The sequence below is a fragment of the Bos javanicus genome, chromosome 26 (genome assembly GCF_032452875.1).
Source record: "Bos javanicus breed banteng chromosome 26, ARS-OSU_banteng_1.0, whole genome shotgun sequence".
Classification (NCBI taxonomy): domain Eukaryota; kingdom Metazoa; phylum Chordata; class Mammalia; order Artiodactyla; family Bovidae; genus Bos; species Bos javanicus.
The window spans coordinates 30,111,985-30,129,450 of NC_083893.1; the positions used below are offsets into that span (position 1 = coordinate 30,111,985).

Sequence of the window (17,466 nt, forward strand, 5' to 3'; positions counted from 1 at the left end):
CCATGGGGCTCTCTGTGATTGATATGGTATTACTAATGTTAATATAATTTTATAGCAGTATCTCATACTTGAGCATTGTAGCTTTAGAAAAATTGCTCAACACTTCTGCATGTAGTTTCCTCTTATCAGTAAAATGTGTTCATTGATTCTAGTCTGAAATACTCCAAGAGAACTCTCAGAATCAGTAGCCATTATAGCAATAAGATCACAATGCTTCATGGGCTAATTAAATCTTCTTCCATTTGGGCATTTAGAAAGTGCCATCTATTACTCAGTGCCACTCAATAGCTTTTTTTTTTTTTTTTCTTGGCTTTTATCTACTTCTAGTTCAGTTTTCCATATCTATCAATTTCCATGTCATTTGTATATAAAATTTTGGCTAGCAGTTGAAAGTAATTCATGTATTTTACAGTGTAAGATGAATAAAAGCTTCACTGGTGGATCTGATGTGGCTTGTCATAGTTTATGCAGAGTCTAAGTTGTTTTCTAGAACTATAAATATGTTTACAATTTTATAGTAACTTTCATCAAGAAAAACTAAATAAACCAGCATTTGTTATTGTTGTTGTTAACCAAATATGCTGCTTTGAAGTCTTGGCATATATTTGATTGTTGTTTTAAATATGAAACAATGGGCCTGGTACTTGAAAAGTACACCCATCTTTTTGCTTATGTTCTGGAGAAAGCTGTTAAAAGTACCAAGAATTTCAAGTTTGGAAAGACTTTTTATAAGTAATAACTTTTCATAGGATTGTTTTTAGCGTTCCCAGCCTAGAAGTAACACAAACCAGATTGATTTGGAAGGAGTTGTGATATAGTAAAATAATTCAATTCAGCCGCTGCTGTGGAGTACTCTGTCCTTGTGGGGACTACAAACATAAGCAGAGAGATCTCAAAAAGTGAAGTGGAAGTAGCTGTGAGTCAAGAAAAAATGAAGGAAAAAAACCCCTGTTATTAAATAACACGGACAATACTTTCTAAGTATTCAAATGCAGGAAAATTTAGTTATTCCTCAAAGCACTAGTATCTCATTGCTATAATCTGCCATAAATATTATTGTTAAAAAAAAATCAAAGAATCACTTCTTATTCCCTTCCATCTCTCTGGCACATATTCTTCCCCCGATCTCCCTCCCTCCTCTCTCTCACACACACTTTTCCTTTCTATTTCTTATCCGACCATGACTTAGAGTGCCTAGGGCAGTGTTTTTCAAACTGTAGATTACAACTTAATAGTAGATCATGAATAAATTTGACCAACATTTTTCTAAAGGAAGAGATTAAGATAGAAAATATCAGAATATACCACATATCTGGGAGTTGGTGATGGACAGGGAGGCCTGGCGTGCTGCAATTCATGGGGTCACAGACTCCTGACACGACTGAGCGACTGGACTGAACTGAACTGAAGGGAAAGTATTAGTATCATGTCCTGAATTTGTTTCAGTTATACATCTCATGTATTTGTATGTGATTACAATATAAAATATATTTCTTATTGTAGATCGCCATTTTTTAAAAGTTCAAAAGCCATCATTCCAAAATGTTTCATCTAATTATGACTTGAACCTAATGTTCTTTAAACATACATACTAGTTACTGCATAAATATTTGGATGAGATTTTTAAAGCTAGAACTTTGTTTATATTTGATATATTGTTTCTAATCTGCATATCCAGAGGAAAACCCATAGTGTTTTATAATATTACCTTTTTAAAATCTGTTTTCTGCCTCATTTTCAATTTGAAGAACATTGTTGAAAGACTATTTTTCCCATCAGTGGAGTTCAAACTGGTTTGTGCTGTCATATTGTTCTGAAGTGGTAGAAAACATGACTGTGTAATAGGATTGGTTACTTTTAAAGAAAAGGAGTCCTAGAACTGAGTTGTTTTAAATATCACCCAGAAGCAGAAACCTTTATGCTTAGAATTAGTTGTTCAGAGTTAAGAGAAACTAGAATCTACTACTTACTTCCCTTTAAACATGCTTCCTTAGGGCTCCATATTGGTGAAGATGCTGACTCTCTTCTAAGCCATGGCAATTCTGGTATTTCTTCTGGGACCTGAGTAAAATCTTTTCAACCCCTCAGTGCCACTGAATAGTGGCTTTAATTAGCATTTGAAAAGAAACTACTAGTTACCCCTGCCTGAATCTGACTTGTGATTAAGACCCTGGGCGTTAATCTTCTCTAATCAACAAACAGACATCCTGGAATGCGAAGTCAAGTGGGCCCTAGGAAGCATCACATAGAACAAATCTAGTGGAGGTGATGGAATTCCAGTTGAGCTATTTCAAATCCTAAAAGATGATGCTGTGAAAGTGCTGCACTCAATATGCCAGCAAATTTGGAAAACTTCCCAGTGGCCACAGGACTGGAAAAGGTCAGCTTTCATTCCAGTCCCAAAGAAAGGCAATGCTCAAACTACTGCACAGTTGCACTCATCTCACACACTAGCAAAGCAATGCTCAAAATTCTCCAAGCCAGGCTTCACCAATATATGAACCGTGAACTTCCAGATGTTCAAGCTGTATTTAGAAAAGGCAGAGGAACCAGAGATCAAGTTGCCAACATCCATTGGATCATCAAAAAATCAAGAGAATTTCAAAAAAACATCTACTTCTGTTTTATTGACTATGCCAAAGCCTTTGACTGTGTGGATCACAACAAACTGTGGAAAATTCTGAAAGAGATGGAAATACCATACCACCTGACCTGCCTCCTGAGAAATCTGTATGCAGGTCAAGAAACAACAGTTAAAACTGGACATGGAACAACAGACTGGTTCCAAATCGGGAAAAGAATATGTCAAGGCTGCATATTGTCACCCTGCTTATTTAACTTATATGCAGAGTACACCGTGAGAAGACCTCGACTGGATGAAGCATAAGCTGGAATCAAGATTGCCAGGAGAAATAACCTCAGATATGCAGATGACACCACCCTCATGGCAGAAAGCGAAGAGCTAAAGAGACTTTTGATGAAAGTGAAAGAGGAGAGTGAAAAAGTTGGCTTAAAACTCAACATTCAGAAAACTAAGATCATGACATCTGGTCCCATCACTTCATGGGAAATAGATGGGGAAACAGTAAAACAGGGACAGACTATATTTTGGAGCTCCAGAATCACCACAGATGGTGATTGCAGCCATGAAATTAAAAGATGCTTGCTCCTTGGAAGAAAAGTTATAACCAACCTAGACAGCTTCTTAAAAAGCAGAGACATCACTTTGCCAACAAAGGTCCATCTAGTCAAGGCTATGGCTTTTCCAGTAGTCATTTATAGATGTGAGAGTTGGACTATAAAGAAAGCTGAGCACCGAAGAATTGATGCTTTTGAACTGTGGTGTTGGAGAAGCCTCTTGAGAGTCCCTTGGACTGCAAGGAGATATAACCAGCTCATCCTAAAGAAATCAGTCCTGAATATTCATTGGAAGGACTGATGTTGAAGCTGAAACTCCAGTACTTTGGCCACCTGATGCGAAAAACCAACTCATCTGAAAAGACCCTGATGCTGGGAAAGATTGAAAGTGGGAGGAGAAGGGGACTACCGAGGATGAGATGGTTGGATGGCATTACCGACTCAATGGACTTGAGTTTGAGTAAACTCCAGGAGTTGGTGATGGACAGGGAAGCCTGGCGTGCTGCAGTCCATGGGATTGCAAAGAGTCAGACACAATTGAGCGACTGAACTGAATCAACAAAGTAAATTTAAATCCCTGATCTACCACTTGCTAGCTCTTGGACCTGAAACAAGCTACTTCTCAGTGACTTTATGTCTCATAGAAAGCAATAATATTAAATTGATCCGACCACAGCAAGATTTTTTACATTTCCTTAACAGAACCAACAGTTGAGTTAGTATTTCCACTCGCTATGTCCCCTGGTTTATAAAGACTAGTAGTGAAATCTGAACAGTATCCATTAAATGCTTTTTACAATATTTTATTTTCTGCTGGGGGCTTCATATTCTGACTGACCTTAATTTGAGTAAATTACTATGTAACCAGATGATAAATTTCAAAGTTACTCTAATCATCATCAGAAGTATTTTTCAGTGACCAGTTGATGCTAATGGAATGTATGTGTTTTTATTCATATTAGTTTAGTTGTATTGACAGAACTGCTTTTAAAATACATTCTGGTACAGAAAATATCCAAAAAATGACTACAATGTAAGGTTTATTCTGCTGTAGAGTTGATCACATTTCTATGTGAAATAGAAACTAGCAATTTGACTTTTTCCATCATTATGGAATGGCCTTTTTAAACTTAAATTTTCAAAGTTTGAGATAATCATAGATTCGCATGCAATTATAAGAATTAATACAGAGACCCTGTGTACCCTTCATCTTGAAGTAGTATTAATCGCTCAGTCATGTCCAACTCTTTGTGATGCCATGGACCGTAGCCCTTCAGGCTCCTCTGCCCATGGAATTCTCCAGGCAGGAATACTGCAGTGGGTAGACATTCCCTTTTCCAGGGGATCTTCCTGACCCAGGGATTGAATACAGGATTTACTGCATTGCAGGCAGATTCTTTACCTTCTGAGCCAATGGGGAAGCCCCACCCTTCATTTACTTTCCCTCAGTGGTGACATCTTATAAAACCATAGTGTAATATCACAGTCAGGATATTGACATTGTGGTAATCCATTCGTCTTATTCAGATTTTCAGTTTTGCTTGTAAGTCACTTGTATGTATGTTTGTGAGTTTAGTTCTGTGCAGTGTTATCTCATGTGTATGTTCATGTATCCACCACCGTAGTCAGGACAGAAAAGAGTTCCATCACCACAAGGATCTCTCCTTTTATAACCCTGCATGCCTTCCTTCCTCCTGTGTACTCCTCTCTCCCTCCACAGCCACGAATCTATCCCCCACTCCTATAACTTTGTCATTCAAAGAACATGATATAAATGAAATCATGCTGTATGTAATCTTTTGGAATTGGCTTTTTTTTTTTTAACTCAATTGTGATTCACTAGAGATTTATTCAAGCTATTATGTGTGTCAGTAATTCATTCCGTTTTATTGTGTGTATAATATTTTCTAGTATGGATATACCACAGTTTGTTTCATCATTCATGTGTCAAAGGATATCTAGATTGTTTCTAGTCTTTGATTGTTACAACAAAAACTACTGTGAACATTTGTATACAGACTGTGACATTGTGTGAACTTATGTTCTCCTTTTTTTTTTTTTGATTAAATGACCAGGAGATCAATTGTTGAATCATTTCATAGTTGCATGTTTTGTTTTTTAAAATACCAAACGTTTGCTGAAATTGCTTACCATTTTATGTTCCCACTATCAAGGTGCAAGGGATCCAGTTTCTCTGTACCCTCTCCAGCATTTAAGATTATCATTATTTTTTGTTTGTTTTAGCCTTTCTGGGACCAGGACCTGTGTAGTTGATTTTAATTTGTGTTTCCCTAATAACTACTGGCTTTTCAGGTGGCTCAGTGGTAAAGAATCTGCCTGCCAAAGTAGGAGACATGGGTTCAGTCCGTGAGTCTGGAAGGTCCCCTGGAGAAGGAAATGGCAACCCACTCCAGTATTAATTGCCTGAGAAATCCCACAACAGAAGAGCCTGGCAGGCTGCAGTCCATGGGGTCGCAGAAGAGTTGGGCACCTCTGAGCACACATTTCTCACTCAGTCCTGTATGTGGTCTACTACCAGTAATAACTAATGATGTTAAACATCTTTTCATGTGCTTTTCTACCATGTATCCTTTTCAGTGAAATGGCTGTTCCTGTCTTTTTGCCCATTTTCTAATTGAATTGTTTGATTTCTTTTTACTTCTGAGTTTTGAGAGTTTGTTATATATTATACTTTCTAGTCCTCTGTCAGATGTGTGGTTTGCAAATATTTTGTCGTGGCATATAGCTTGTCTTTTCATCTTAATGGTGTCTTTTGCAGATAAATATTTAAAATTGAGGGGAAGCTCAATTTGTCAGTTTTCCTCTTATGGATCATGTTTTGGTGTCAAATCTGTGAACACTGCCTGGGCCTAGATCCTGAAGATTTTTTTCCTAAATGATTTATAGTTTCTGTTTTGAGTTAATTTTTTATCATGGTAAAATATGTATAACATAAAATTTGCCATTCAAAGTATATAATTCAGTGGCACTAAGTACATTCATAATACTGTACAGCCATCCCCACCATCTAGATCCAGAACTTTTTCATCATCTCAAACAGAAACCCAGTACCCATTAAGCAGTCACTCCCCATTTCTCCCCCGACCCCCACCACTTCCAGTCATCAGTCTGCTTTCCGTACCATGAATTTGCCCATTCTGTATGTTTCATATAAGTGAAATTGTAAAACATGTGGCTTTTTGTGTCTGGCTTCTTTCACTTAGCTAATGTTTTTGAGGTTCATTCATATTGTAGATGTATCAATACTTCATTTCTTTTATGGATAAATATTCCATATCTGGCTACACTACAGTTATTGTTTATCCATTCATCAGTTGATGAACATTTGGAGTGTTTTCACCTTTTGGCTATTGTGAGTAATACAGCTTTGAACATTTCATGCACAGGTTTTTATTTGAATACCTGTCTTCAGTTCTTTTGGGTAGATTCTTAGAAGTGAGTTAATTTTTTAATAAGGTATAAGACATAGGTTGCTCCTTGGAAGAAAAGCTATGACAAACCTAGACAGCATATTCAAAAGCAGAAACATTAAAAAAAAAAAAAAAAGCAGAGACATCACTTTGCCAACAAAGGTCCGGACAGTCAAAGCTATGGTTTTTCTAGTAGTCATGCATGGATGTGAGAGTTGGACCATAAAGAAGGCTGAGCACCAAAGAATTGATGCTTTCAAACTGTGGTGCTGGAGAAGACTGTTGAGAGTCCCTTGGACAGTAAGGAGATCAAACCAGTTAATCCTAAAGGAAATCAACCCTGAATATTCATTGGAAGGACTGGTCCTGAAGCTGAAGCTCCAATACTTTGATCACCTCACTCCTAACGAGCGAGGAGCCTACTCATTAGAAAAGATCCTGATGCTGGGAAAGACTGAGGGCAAAAGGAGAAGAGGGTGACAGAAGATGAGATGGTTGAGTGACATCACTGACTGAATGGACATGAGTTTCAACAAACTCAGGGAGATAGTGAAGGACAGAGAAGCCTGGCGTGCTGCAGTTCATGGAGGTGCAAAGAAGTCAGACAAGACTGAGCAACTGAACAACAGCAAGACTCACGTTGAGGTTTTCTTTTTCTTTTTCTTCCTTTGCCTATGGATGTACAGTTTCTTCACTATTTTTTGAAAAGGCTGTCTTGCAAGGGCCATTTTAAACAATTATTTTAAAGCTTTCGGAGAATCCTTATCCCTAGAGTTTCTGTATATACACGTTAATTTTGAAGAAAAGCTAAAGAATTTGTAATGTGAGCCTGTAAGGATAGTTTGGTGGTTTTACTGGGGTTTTCTTTATATTTGTGAAAGTTTAGGCTTGAATATTTCTGTTACAGACAAAGCGATTGTATTTTCTATGAAAGAAACATATAGGTGATGAGGGAAAGATAAAACAAGTAAGCCATAAAGGGTTTTATCCCATGGATGACAGGAAACCATTCAAGGTTCTAAGAAAGATAGACATAATCAGATCAAATTAAAAGATGGACTTTAAGAAAGATAACTGGGTAGAATGGAATATAGGCTCTAGTCAGGCAAGACTGACATAAAGGTGTGGAAAAGTGTTCACACCCAATTTGAGTGGACTCACCTGTGTTTTCTGTGACATGTCTGACTCAGTAACTTGAAAAACAAATGGAGAAAAATCAGCTTCAGATTCATAAAACTGGGGACATTTTACATATGCTGCTTATAAATTGTTAGGATTTTTTGGGTTGGTTTTTTTTTTTGAATTTTTTTAAGCTCAAGGACCTAAAATCTTACTCCTAAAACTGGCTTGAGGAGAAAACTTTTATTTAAAGAAGACAACTTAACTGCTGTCTTTAAAGGTCTATTATTATTGCTATTTTAGACTACTTTATTCCTCAGCTCCCAGAAAAGAATATTTTAACATGGGGTTACATGGGCTTGATTTCCTAGTCTTAGTAAAACCATTGAACTTTGTTACAAAATACTATGAGAAAACTTCTGGGTCAACTTTTCAGTGAAGGAGAATAGAGTATATGCATTAAGAGGTAATGAGTACTAATGGCTTTGGGTGGACTCTGGGAGTTGGTGACGAACAGGGAGACCTGGCATGCTGCGGTTCATGGGGTCGCAAAGAGTCGGAGCAACTGAACTGAACTGACTTCTTTCAAGTTTTCACTTTGGAACCCTTTTTTTTTTCCCACTTCATACTGTGTACAAAGTGCTGAGAAGCGGTAGGAATCACTTTTTTGCTTGCTTTATTAGTCTGTAAGTTTGCATTGTAAGTTTGCATTGCTTTCTAAGCAAGCATGAAATTCACCTGTTTCTTCAAGTCATGTAACTTTTTATTATAAAAATAATCGATGTTAAATGGTTTAATTTACCTGCAGGAATGATTTTTAACCAAATCTTTAAACAATTGCTTCTGTAAGTTGCACTGTTTATTCCATTGCTAACTTTATTCCCTGACATGTTGCTGTTTGCCTGGGCTTACCCTCCTTAATGTGAGAAAATGTTATGTTCTCTAGGAAGGTTCCCCTTATTCTGGCTGGAATCCTTTTCACTGGGTTATAGAAACCTGTGAACTACTCTCAGAGGGTTTGATTCAGCGGTCCACCAATACCTCTGGCATAAGGCCTGGAACATAGAAGATGCTCAGTAGATACTTGAAGGAAAGAAAGACCTGATATGTACTTCCCTATAGCAGGTTATTTAACTGTGGCCTGTTTATCATTATTTCAGACTAATTTAGGAGTTCTCTCTAAGCATAGAAATCACTTAATTTTATATTAATATGAGCAAAATTTATTAGGTTGAGTAAAAATTATTTAGTCTTTAACATTGGTATCATAATCTTCCAGAAAGGTATTTGGTGACATGTGTCCTGTGGGTAACTATATAATTGAAATATAATTGACAGTACGTTGTATATATTTAAGGTGTACAGTGTGATGATTTGATACATGTATAGTGAAATACTTGCCGTAATATGGTAAGCTAACAGCAGTCATATCTCACATACTTACTTTGTTGTTGTTATGGTGAAAACATTAAAGTTGTACTTTAATAGCAGTTTTCAAATATATGGTATTGTTAACTAGTCATCCTACTGTACCTTAGATCCCTGGAACTTATAACTGAATGTTTGTACTTTGTTTTTATGTGCAACTGAGTGTTGTACTTTGACCCGTACGTCCCCATTTCCCCCACCCCTCAGCCCCTGGCAACTGCTATTCTACTCTCTGTAAGTCTGATGTTTTTAGATTCTTCATGTAAGTGAGATCATATCATATTTGTCTTTATCTGACTTATTTCACTTAGCATAAGGCCATAAAGGCCCATCCATGTTGTTGCAGGTGGCAGATTTGCCTTCTTTTTATAGCTGAATAATTTCATTGTATGTGTGTGCGCGTCACATTTTCTCTGTCCATCCATCTCTCTGGATGGACACTAAGGTTGTTTCCATGTCTTGGCTGTTGTATATGATGCTGAAAGCTTCTCTCTCTCTTTTTTTTTTTTTCCTGAATTCTGTTTATTTCAGATCATCTTGTGGATCCTAGGTTTTTTCCAGGCTTGAAATAGCAGTTCTGTCCATAGTCTGTAAAATTGCAGATAATCAGTTGTTGCTTATGATTGGCTTAAAAATCTGTGTAAAGCTTTTACTGTTGAGCATCTAGGTATAGAAGAGCACCTGAATGACAAACTACTGCCCTTATTCCTTATTTCTATATCCTTCTTGTTAATTCCCAATCCTTACTCCAAGTACATGAAACTTTGAAACTTCTTTTATCAAAAAGCTGTGGTAAATAATGAACTTTTTAAAAAAAATTTATTTTGTTGAAGTGTAGTTGATTTACAGTGTGTGTTAATTTCTAGTGTTCAAAGTGATTCAGTTATACATGTATGTACATTCTTTTTCATATTCTTTCTCATTATGGTTCCTCATAGGATACTGTATATAGTTCCCTGTGCTATATACAGTAGGATCTTATTGTTTGTCCATTCTGCATATAATAGTTTGTACCTGCTAATCCCAAAGTCCTAATCCATCACTCCCCCTCCTCTCTCCCCCTTGACAACCACAAGTCTCTGAGCTTTTGGAGTTTTAAAAAGATCACAGTGTTTTGAGTCATTTCTAATCTTATTTCCCCTTTTTGGTGTCATTTCCTTAATTTTGACAGATTCTGTATATTCTCAGTTGCCTAATATTTAGGACAGAATGTAGACTTAAAGTCTCAAAATTTTAGCCCTCTTGTGTTTTATGATATGTTTCATTGTAAAGTGAACTAGGAGATGGAAACTGTGGCTTTGAATATTGTCTGACATAAACAGTGGGATTTTTGGCAGTATATTTAATCCATGGAATCTCTAGATTATTAATCTCTATCTCATTGTGTAGTTACAAAGATGGAATAAGATAGAAAGATGTAAGAGCATAGTATAAATGATATAAAGTGTTAACACATATATAATATGTTCTTTTATTACTAGAATGAGTGGTGAGATGTATTTTCCTTTTTACCTCACTCATTTAAAAATGCATTAATCAGAAGTTCTTTAAACTCTTAAGCTTTTACTTACCAGTGTTCTTATTATCAGTTTCTTAAGCCAGTGCTGGGACAACAAAATAAATCTACTACCACATTTCCTTGCTTTTTGCTGTGTTTTTAGTAAAATTAGTTTATAAGCATCAGCAAATTCAGTTAGACATAGGCTTATTATCTAACTCTGTTCCTCCATTAGGCTAAGTAGTGCTCTAGGGGTTGAGGAATAGGTTAAAATCCAACTAAAGGCAACATTTATGGGATTTCTTTTTTAAAAATGGCTTATTCATAGTCAGTGACCTAGTGTGGTAAACTAGAGAATTGATTTCTTTGTTAACTGATGTCGCATATATGAGTACCTACTTAGTCTGTACTTGGCCAAGGCAGCATGACATTTACTAATATATGTGAGTTTGTTTGTTTCTCTAAAAACTTTCTTCTTGGAGTTTTTATCTGCTAGCTATAAACTATTTTAAGGAGTTCAAATGGCCTTGTTACAAACAGCTTCTAAGAAAACTAGGTTCCAGAGATTGGTTAGACCTTTAGATTGCTGATAACTCAAATGGGTATGAAAAAGTTTTTTTGGAATAGGTGCTCTGTGCACCACATTTTTGGATAAAAGCAAGATGATGAAAAATACTATAGGTTAATGTCAATCTGATAACAGTGTAGCGAAAGCTAATTTTTGGAAGAGTATAATATGGCCAGGGTCATTCCATTAGTAGTGAATGTTACATTAAAAAGAAAAAAAAAACACCTTTTTTTTCCTGGGGAGAACACATATAATGAACAGATAGCCATTCTTTAGTCTTTTCTTCCAATTTTTAAATTAATGAATTAGGATGTGGAAGATTCAATTATAAAAAAGCTTATTTTTTACATTTCTTTCACTGATATTAATAAGTTGCTTTCTAGTAATCAGATCAGAATTTCATTAAAGCCATATGATGTAAAGTGTTTTAACCATATTTCATGAATTTGAAGGGTTGAATACTAAAACAATTCAGGTAGCTTGTAGAATGTTGTACATGGGATTGATGTTTTCAAGTAAAAGAAATCAGTTTTAGCATGTTTTGCAAAAATTTATTTTTAACAAAATAAGTTTACATTTCCGGGACCAGAATTTAATGCAAGAGTTTTTAATGTCTTACAGTGAATTTCCTTGGGCTAAGTTGGGTCAGGGCAGCTTTAGAAATGAATTCTGTCAGAGAAGACTGTTATTAGAGATAAGTACAGAAACCTCACTAGCTGTTAATTGTGTTCAGGAGATGAGATCAGGTATCTTTGGTCTTTATCAGGGATTCAGATCCCTAAGAAAAAGGTAGCCCTTGCCTTTTCCCTTCTGGATCTATCTAGGAACTGTTCTGCACTTAACTTCCTTTATTATGAAGTGATTCTTCTTACAGGCAAATAATCAGTTAAATAAATACCATTTGTAGTGAGGATGTATTTTTCTGTTACCCAGTCATTTATATTGAACAGATTGCATTTGTTACCACCTGCAGAGAAAACTGTGCTACACAAAACTGTCTTTACAATTTCTTTTTTAAAATTGTTTCCTTTTCTTCTTCCTTGTTGCACATTTTTGCACTTTCTATATTCAGTTCAAAAGAACAACTGGGTAAAGGGATACACTAATCAGTGGTGTCCTTTTCTCATGGTTTAGCCTGTGCTGCATCACATCTAAAAGTGAGAGGAAGCATTCCTTTAGCGTGCAGTGACTGTTCCTCTCTGCTAGGTCAGTAATGTTCTAAGTGTGGTCCAGGATCTGGTGCCAGTCTGCAGACAGAATATGATAGTAAGCATTTAGAAACATTTTGTAGTTTGACATTGCCATGACATCGGAGTGCATTTTTTATATTTTACAAAAATACTAGTCCACGGCAAATTGGAGAAAGTTCTTCACCGCAGACAATTTGAGAAGCACCAGGTTAGATGGCTTCCTCAACTTCTAATACAAGCCATCACAGCCTGGGGCTGGGGGATGGATGTTGAATGACTGTCCTGTTAGTCTATCTGCTGTTGATTGATTACATGCTCAATTGTAGCAAAGCCCAAATGAATCGTTTCCCTGGCATAAAACCAAGGATTATCCTGTCAGTAATAATTAAATGAATCAGCTGTCCCTGTGGTTTCTGAATAGCTTTTTATTGTTTCTCACTGGATTTAAAGTACTATCTGTTGAAGTTACAGAGTCTGGCAGCCTTAATAATTCCTGCATTTTCCCTGGAATTTACTGAATCATTTGAAAAACTTATAGCTGTTTCTCTCTCATATGTTAATAAGCTACATTCACTATAAAATATAGTGGTTGTTAAATGTGGCCCGAGTTTGGTCTAACATAAAAGCATGAATAAGAGAGAAAAGAGAATCTCCACTAACAGTAATCACTAATGAGGAAATTTTGCTGTCTTAAATGTGACATTTTACTTTTGGATATTTTGATTGTTGCTTCTTTAAAAAAATCTATTTGGCAGTTGATGACATTATTGTAATTGAACCACAGGTTTCTACTAGCTCTGAAAATTTCAATCTACAATTTAGCATTATAATCTATTTTTACCCTAATAAAAAAAAGTGTCCTAATATTTTTTGAAAAGCTACTTTTTAAAGAAAATGGCCACTGTTACAGGGTAACAGTTCTGCATGACCAATGTAAAATTCAAATTTAATAATGAATTTATTATTAATATGAGTGTCCTACTTTGTGTTTATTAATGCAGATAACAGGGAGACTCGGCAGACGTGAAGCATGAGTTCAGATGCTAGCCAAGGCGTGGTCACTACTCCTCCTCCTCCCAGCATGCCTCACAAAGAGAGGTATTTTGACCGCATCAATGAAAATGACCCAGAATACATAAGGGAGAGGAACATGTCTCCTGATCTGCGACAAGACTTCAATATGATGGAGCAGAGGAAACGAGTTACTCAGATCTTGCAAAGTCCGGTGAGTCAAAATGATTCAGAAGCATTAGTTTTTTTTACTCTTTGGAAACCATGATACAGTGAGGTAGGAGATATCTGCTTTTGGGTAGAAGAGTGGTGTAGGAACAGGGACTGGTTGTCCCCAATTTTTCAGAGGCAAAATAAACACCTAGTATATAAATTTAATTTGCAACACTTTATGGATAAACTAGCATCATCTTGGTGATAACTTTTCTTGTGTGATTTCTGAGTGTAATGTTTCATTACAGGGAAACAAAAGATGCTACTAAATTCAAGGATTCTCATTTCAGACTGAGTATCTGTGAAGAAAAGAAAGGCATGAGTAAAGAGTTAGGAACCAAGAAATGAGTTAGATACACCCCGTCCACATATTTTCTTCCTTTGGGTATCTTGACAATCATAGGAAGACTTCAGGTTTATGAAAATATCTGTCATTTGGCAGCTTAATATTCCATGCACCTAATGTAGGTGCACATATGTGCATGCACACCAAACTAACTAGATTAAACGTAGATTCTAACCTTAACTCAAGCTGAAAATTCTGTCTGCACAGTCATATCCAGACTTTGTAAATCACGTTCAAATGATATAAGTTTCCTACATACCTTCAGTGAAATTGTAAAGGTCACATGTAAGTATTGGAAAATGACTGAACAACTTGATTTAACACGCAGATTGAATTCTTAACTATATGTATAGGGAAGATCATGGGCCCCGTAAGCTAGAGTTCATCATACATAGACACACGATGCCCAGGATAGGGTTGTGTTAGATTTCCAACTTAGGTACTAAAATAAGCACCAAGACATAGAACTGCCTGAGGTGGCCCTGGTAAATCATTTTTGTTGTGCCCTTGTGGATTTAATCACAGAGATTGAGTCCAAAGCCAAAGGGGAATTCCATTCCTGACTAATTCTCCTGTATCAGTGGCCTAGATAAAAGCAAATAGAAGTTATAAAAGCAGTGCAGGCTTTCAGGAATTTAAGTATAGCTTAAATATAAAGCTATCCTTTAAATAAACCCTTAAAGAAATCTTTTCCCGATGGAAAGGAGATTAACCAGAAAATTTATCATGAGAGAGTAAATGTTCAGTGCCTTATTTTATGCAAACAAGTTTCTGTGTTTATAAATACTTGAAGGGCAAACTCCACTTTGAAGAACTAACTAATTAGCCAAAGAATTACGGTAATATATAGGATAAAGTAACTGAAAGAATGAAATGAAGTTCAGATTTTGTTCAAGATTAAATACCAAGATTTCTTTGGTTAATGCTCCAAAGAGAATCATTCAATTCTAAGTAAAGCTTTAAAGGAAAAAGTACCAAACTACGTTTTTATGCCAGCGTTTTTAAAAATAATTTTTCCATTAAACTAAGGCAACATAACTGAAATTACCTAACTTTTTTTTTAACTTGTGTATTGCCACTATAAGATTGGCTTAAAAATACGAATTTTACTTATGCCTTGGGGAACTTAATGAAAGAATGGTAAAGGGCAGGTATATAGATTGTCATTTCCATGTTTATATAGCAAGAGTGATAATTTTCAGCCCAGAAGGAAACAAAAGAATTTTAATTCTTTTTGTACAAAAGAAGATTTAAAAGAATTGTGGATAGGTCATTTTTTCCCTAGTTCTTTGCTAGTGAATTTAAAATCTTGTTTGTGAAAGACTTGGAAAAGTATATGTATTTTGTCTTTCTGCCATGTTTTAGGACATGGCTTTCAAATTTCTTTTAATACAACAAACTTTTCACCAAAGGAAATGATATATGGTGGCCTGTATTACTAAAAAACAAAACTTAGCAGCTTAAAACAACAAGCTTTTATTATCTCATCATTTCTGTGAGTCAGGAATTCAGGAGCAGCTTAGCTGAGTGGATCTAGCTTAAGGTCTCTCATGAGATATCTGTCAGGGCTGCTGCATCTGAAGGCTTGACTAGAGTGGAGGTTTCCACTCTTTTAAGATGGGTCACTCACCTGGCTGTTGGCAAAAGGCTGCAGTTTTTTGCCACATGGACCTTAAGCAGAGGCTGTTTGAGTGCTCTCCCCATGAGGAAGTATCTCAGAGCAAAGAGGAGCCTGCAGTACCTTTTGTGACCTGATCTCAGACATTTCACACAATACTTCTGCCATATTTGTTAGTTAAGAAGTGAGTCGCTAAGTTTAGCTCATACTTGAGAGGAACGAAGCTTCACCTTTGGAGGGGAGGATTGTCCACTCTGTGATCACAATTTATTTTAAAAGCACCACAGTCTGCCATAATTTATCTACCTTCCTCCCACATGCAAAATGCACTCACCATCTCCTACTACCCCTGCAAAAATTTCATCCCATTACAACATTAGCCTGAATCCAAAATATTGACTTCTAAATCCAGTCCAGGTATAGGTGATCCATCTCAAGTGAAATTCCTTAAATATAGTGCCTCTCAATCTATAGACCTGAGAACTGCCCTCACACACATTCAGTGGTGGGACACACCCGAAGCTAACTGCTGTGGACATTCTTGTTCAAAAAAGGGAGAAAATTGAGGGTACAGAGGAGTCACTGCTTCGTAGTAATTCTAAAATCCATCTGGGCCAATGTTTGAAAGTTCCCTTGATAAGAACTCAGTCCTTCTTCTACTTAGTAGAAATGAGTCTCCCTGGCTCTTGGCTCTGCCCTCTGGGTTTTTGGTTCCATTCTCTGAATTACTCTTCCTTTTCCTTAAAAAGTAGCCTGTGTTTGCAGCTGTGTATTTTTCTCACCCTGCTTTCTTCTTGTAGAGGTTTTGGAGTTCAAAGACCTCTTTTCTTTTTGTACTCTCTTTGTTTCTTTAAGTCCAAGATTATAATGTTTCTGTGAATATAATTTTCTTAAAAACTGTATGTGTCTCGTGTGAATATTGAGGTTCATTCTGTTAGACAAAACCCATAACCAATGAAGATCAAAATCAAAGGTATTACTAGTACATGTTTGTAAGAAACAAATTTGTAAGCTTTCTATTTAAAATGCTGAGTTCAATATGACAAACCCACAGCAAACATTATCCTCAATGGTGAAAAATTGAAAGCATTTCCTCTAAAGTCAGGAACAAGACAAGGGTGCCCACTTTCACCATTACTATTCAACATAGTTTTGGAAGTTTTGGCCACAGCAATCAGAGCAGAAAAAGAAATAAAAGGAATCCAAATTGGAAAAGAAGAAGTAAAACTCTCACTATTTGCAGATGACATGATCCTCTACATAGAAAACCCTAAAGACTCCACCAGAAAATTACTAGAGCTAATCAATGACTATAGTAAAGTTGCAGGATATAAAATCAACACACAGAAATCCCTTGCATTCCTATACACTAATAATGAGAAAACAGAAAGAGAAATTAAGGAAACAATTCCATTCACCATTGCAACGGAAAGAATAAAATACTTAGGAATATATCTACCTAAAGAAACTAAAGACCTATATATAGAAAACTATAAAACACTGGTGAAAGAAATCAAAGAGGACACTAATAGATGGAGAAATGTACCATGTTCATGGGTTGGAAGAATCAATATAGTGAAAATGAGTATACTACCCAAAGCAATATATAGATTCAGTGCAATCCCTATCAAGCTACCAACAGTATTCTTCACAGAGCTAGAACAAATAATTTCACAATTTGTATGGAAATACAAAAAACCTCGAATAGCCAAAGCAATCTTGAGAAAGAAGAATGGAACTGGAGGAATCAACCTACCTGACTTCAGGCTCTACTACAAAGCCACAGTTATCAAGACAGTATGGTACTGGCACAAAGACAGAAATATAGATCAATGGAACAAAATAGAAAGCCCAGAGATAAATCCACACACATATGGACACCTTATCTTTGACAAAGGAGGCAAGA

General features: G+C 36.2%; 1 protein-coding gene across 16 annotated transcripts in view; it reads left to right on the forward strand.

Moving 5' to 3' along the window:
• The window catches only part of ADD3 (adducin 3), a 132,335-nt gene that overhangs the window by 88,039 nt on the left and 26,830 nt on the right, over positions 1 to 17,466 (forward strand). For all 16 annotated transcript variants that reach the window (XM_061403421.1, XM_061403413.1, XM_061403410.1 and 13 more), the window contains one exon: positions 13,374 to 13,597. In XM_061403421.1, the coding sequence (XP_061259405.1) occupies positions 13,403 to 13,597 (195 nt within the window). In that variant the 5' untranslated portion in view covers positions 13,374 to 13,402. The remainder of the gene's footprint in view (positions 1 to 13,373; positions 13,598 to 17,466) is intronic.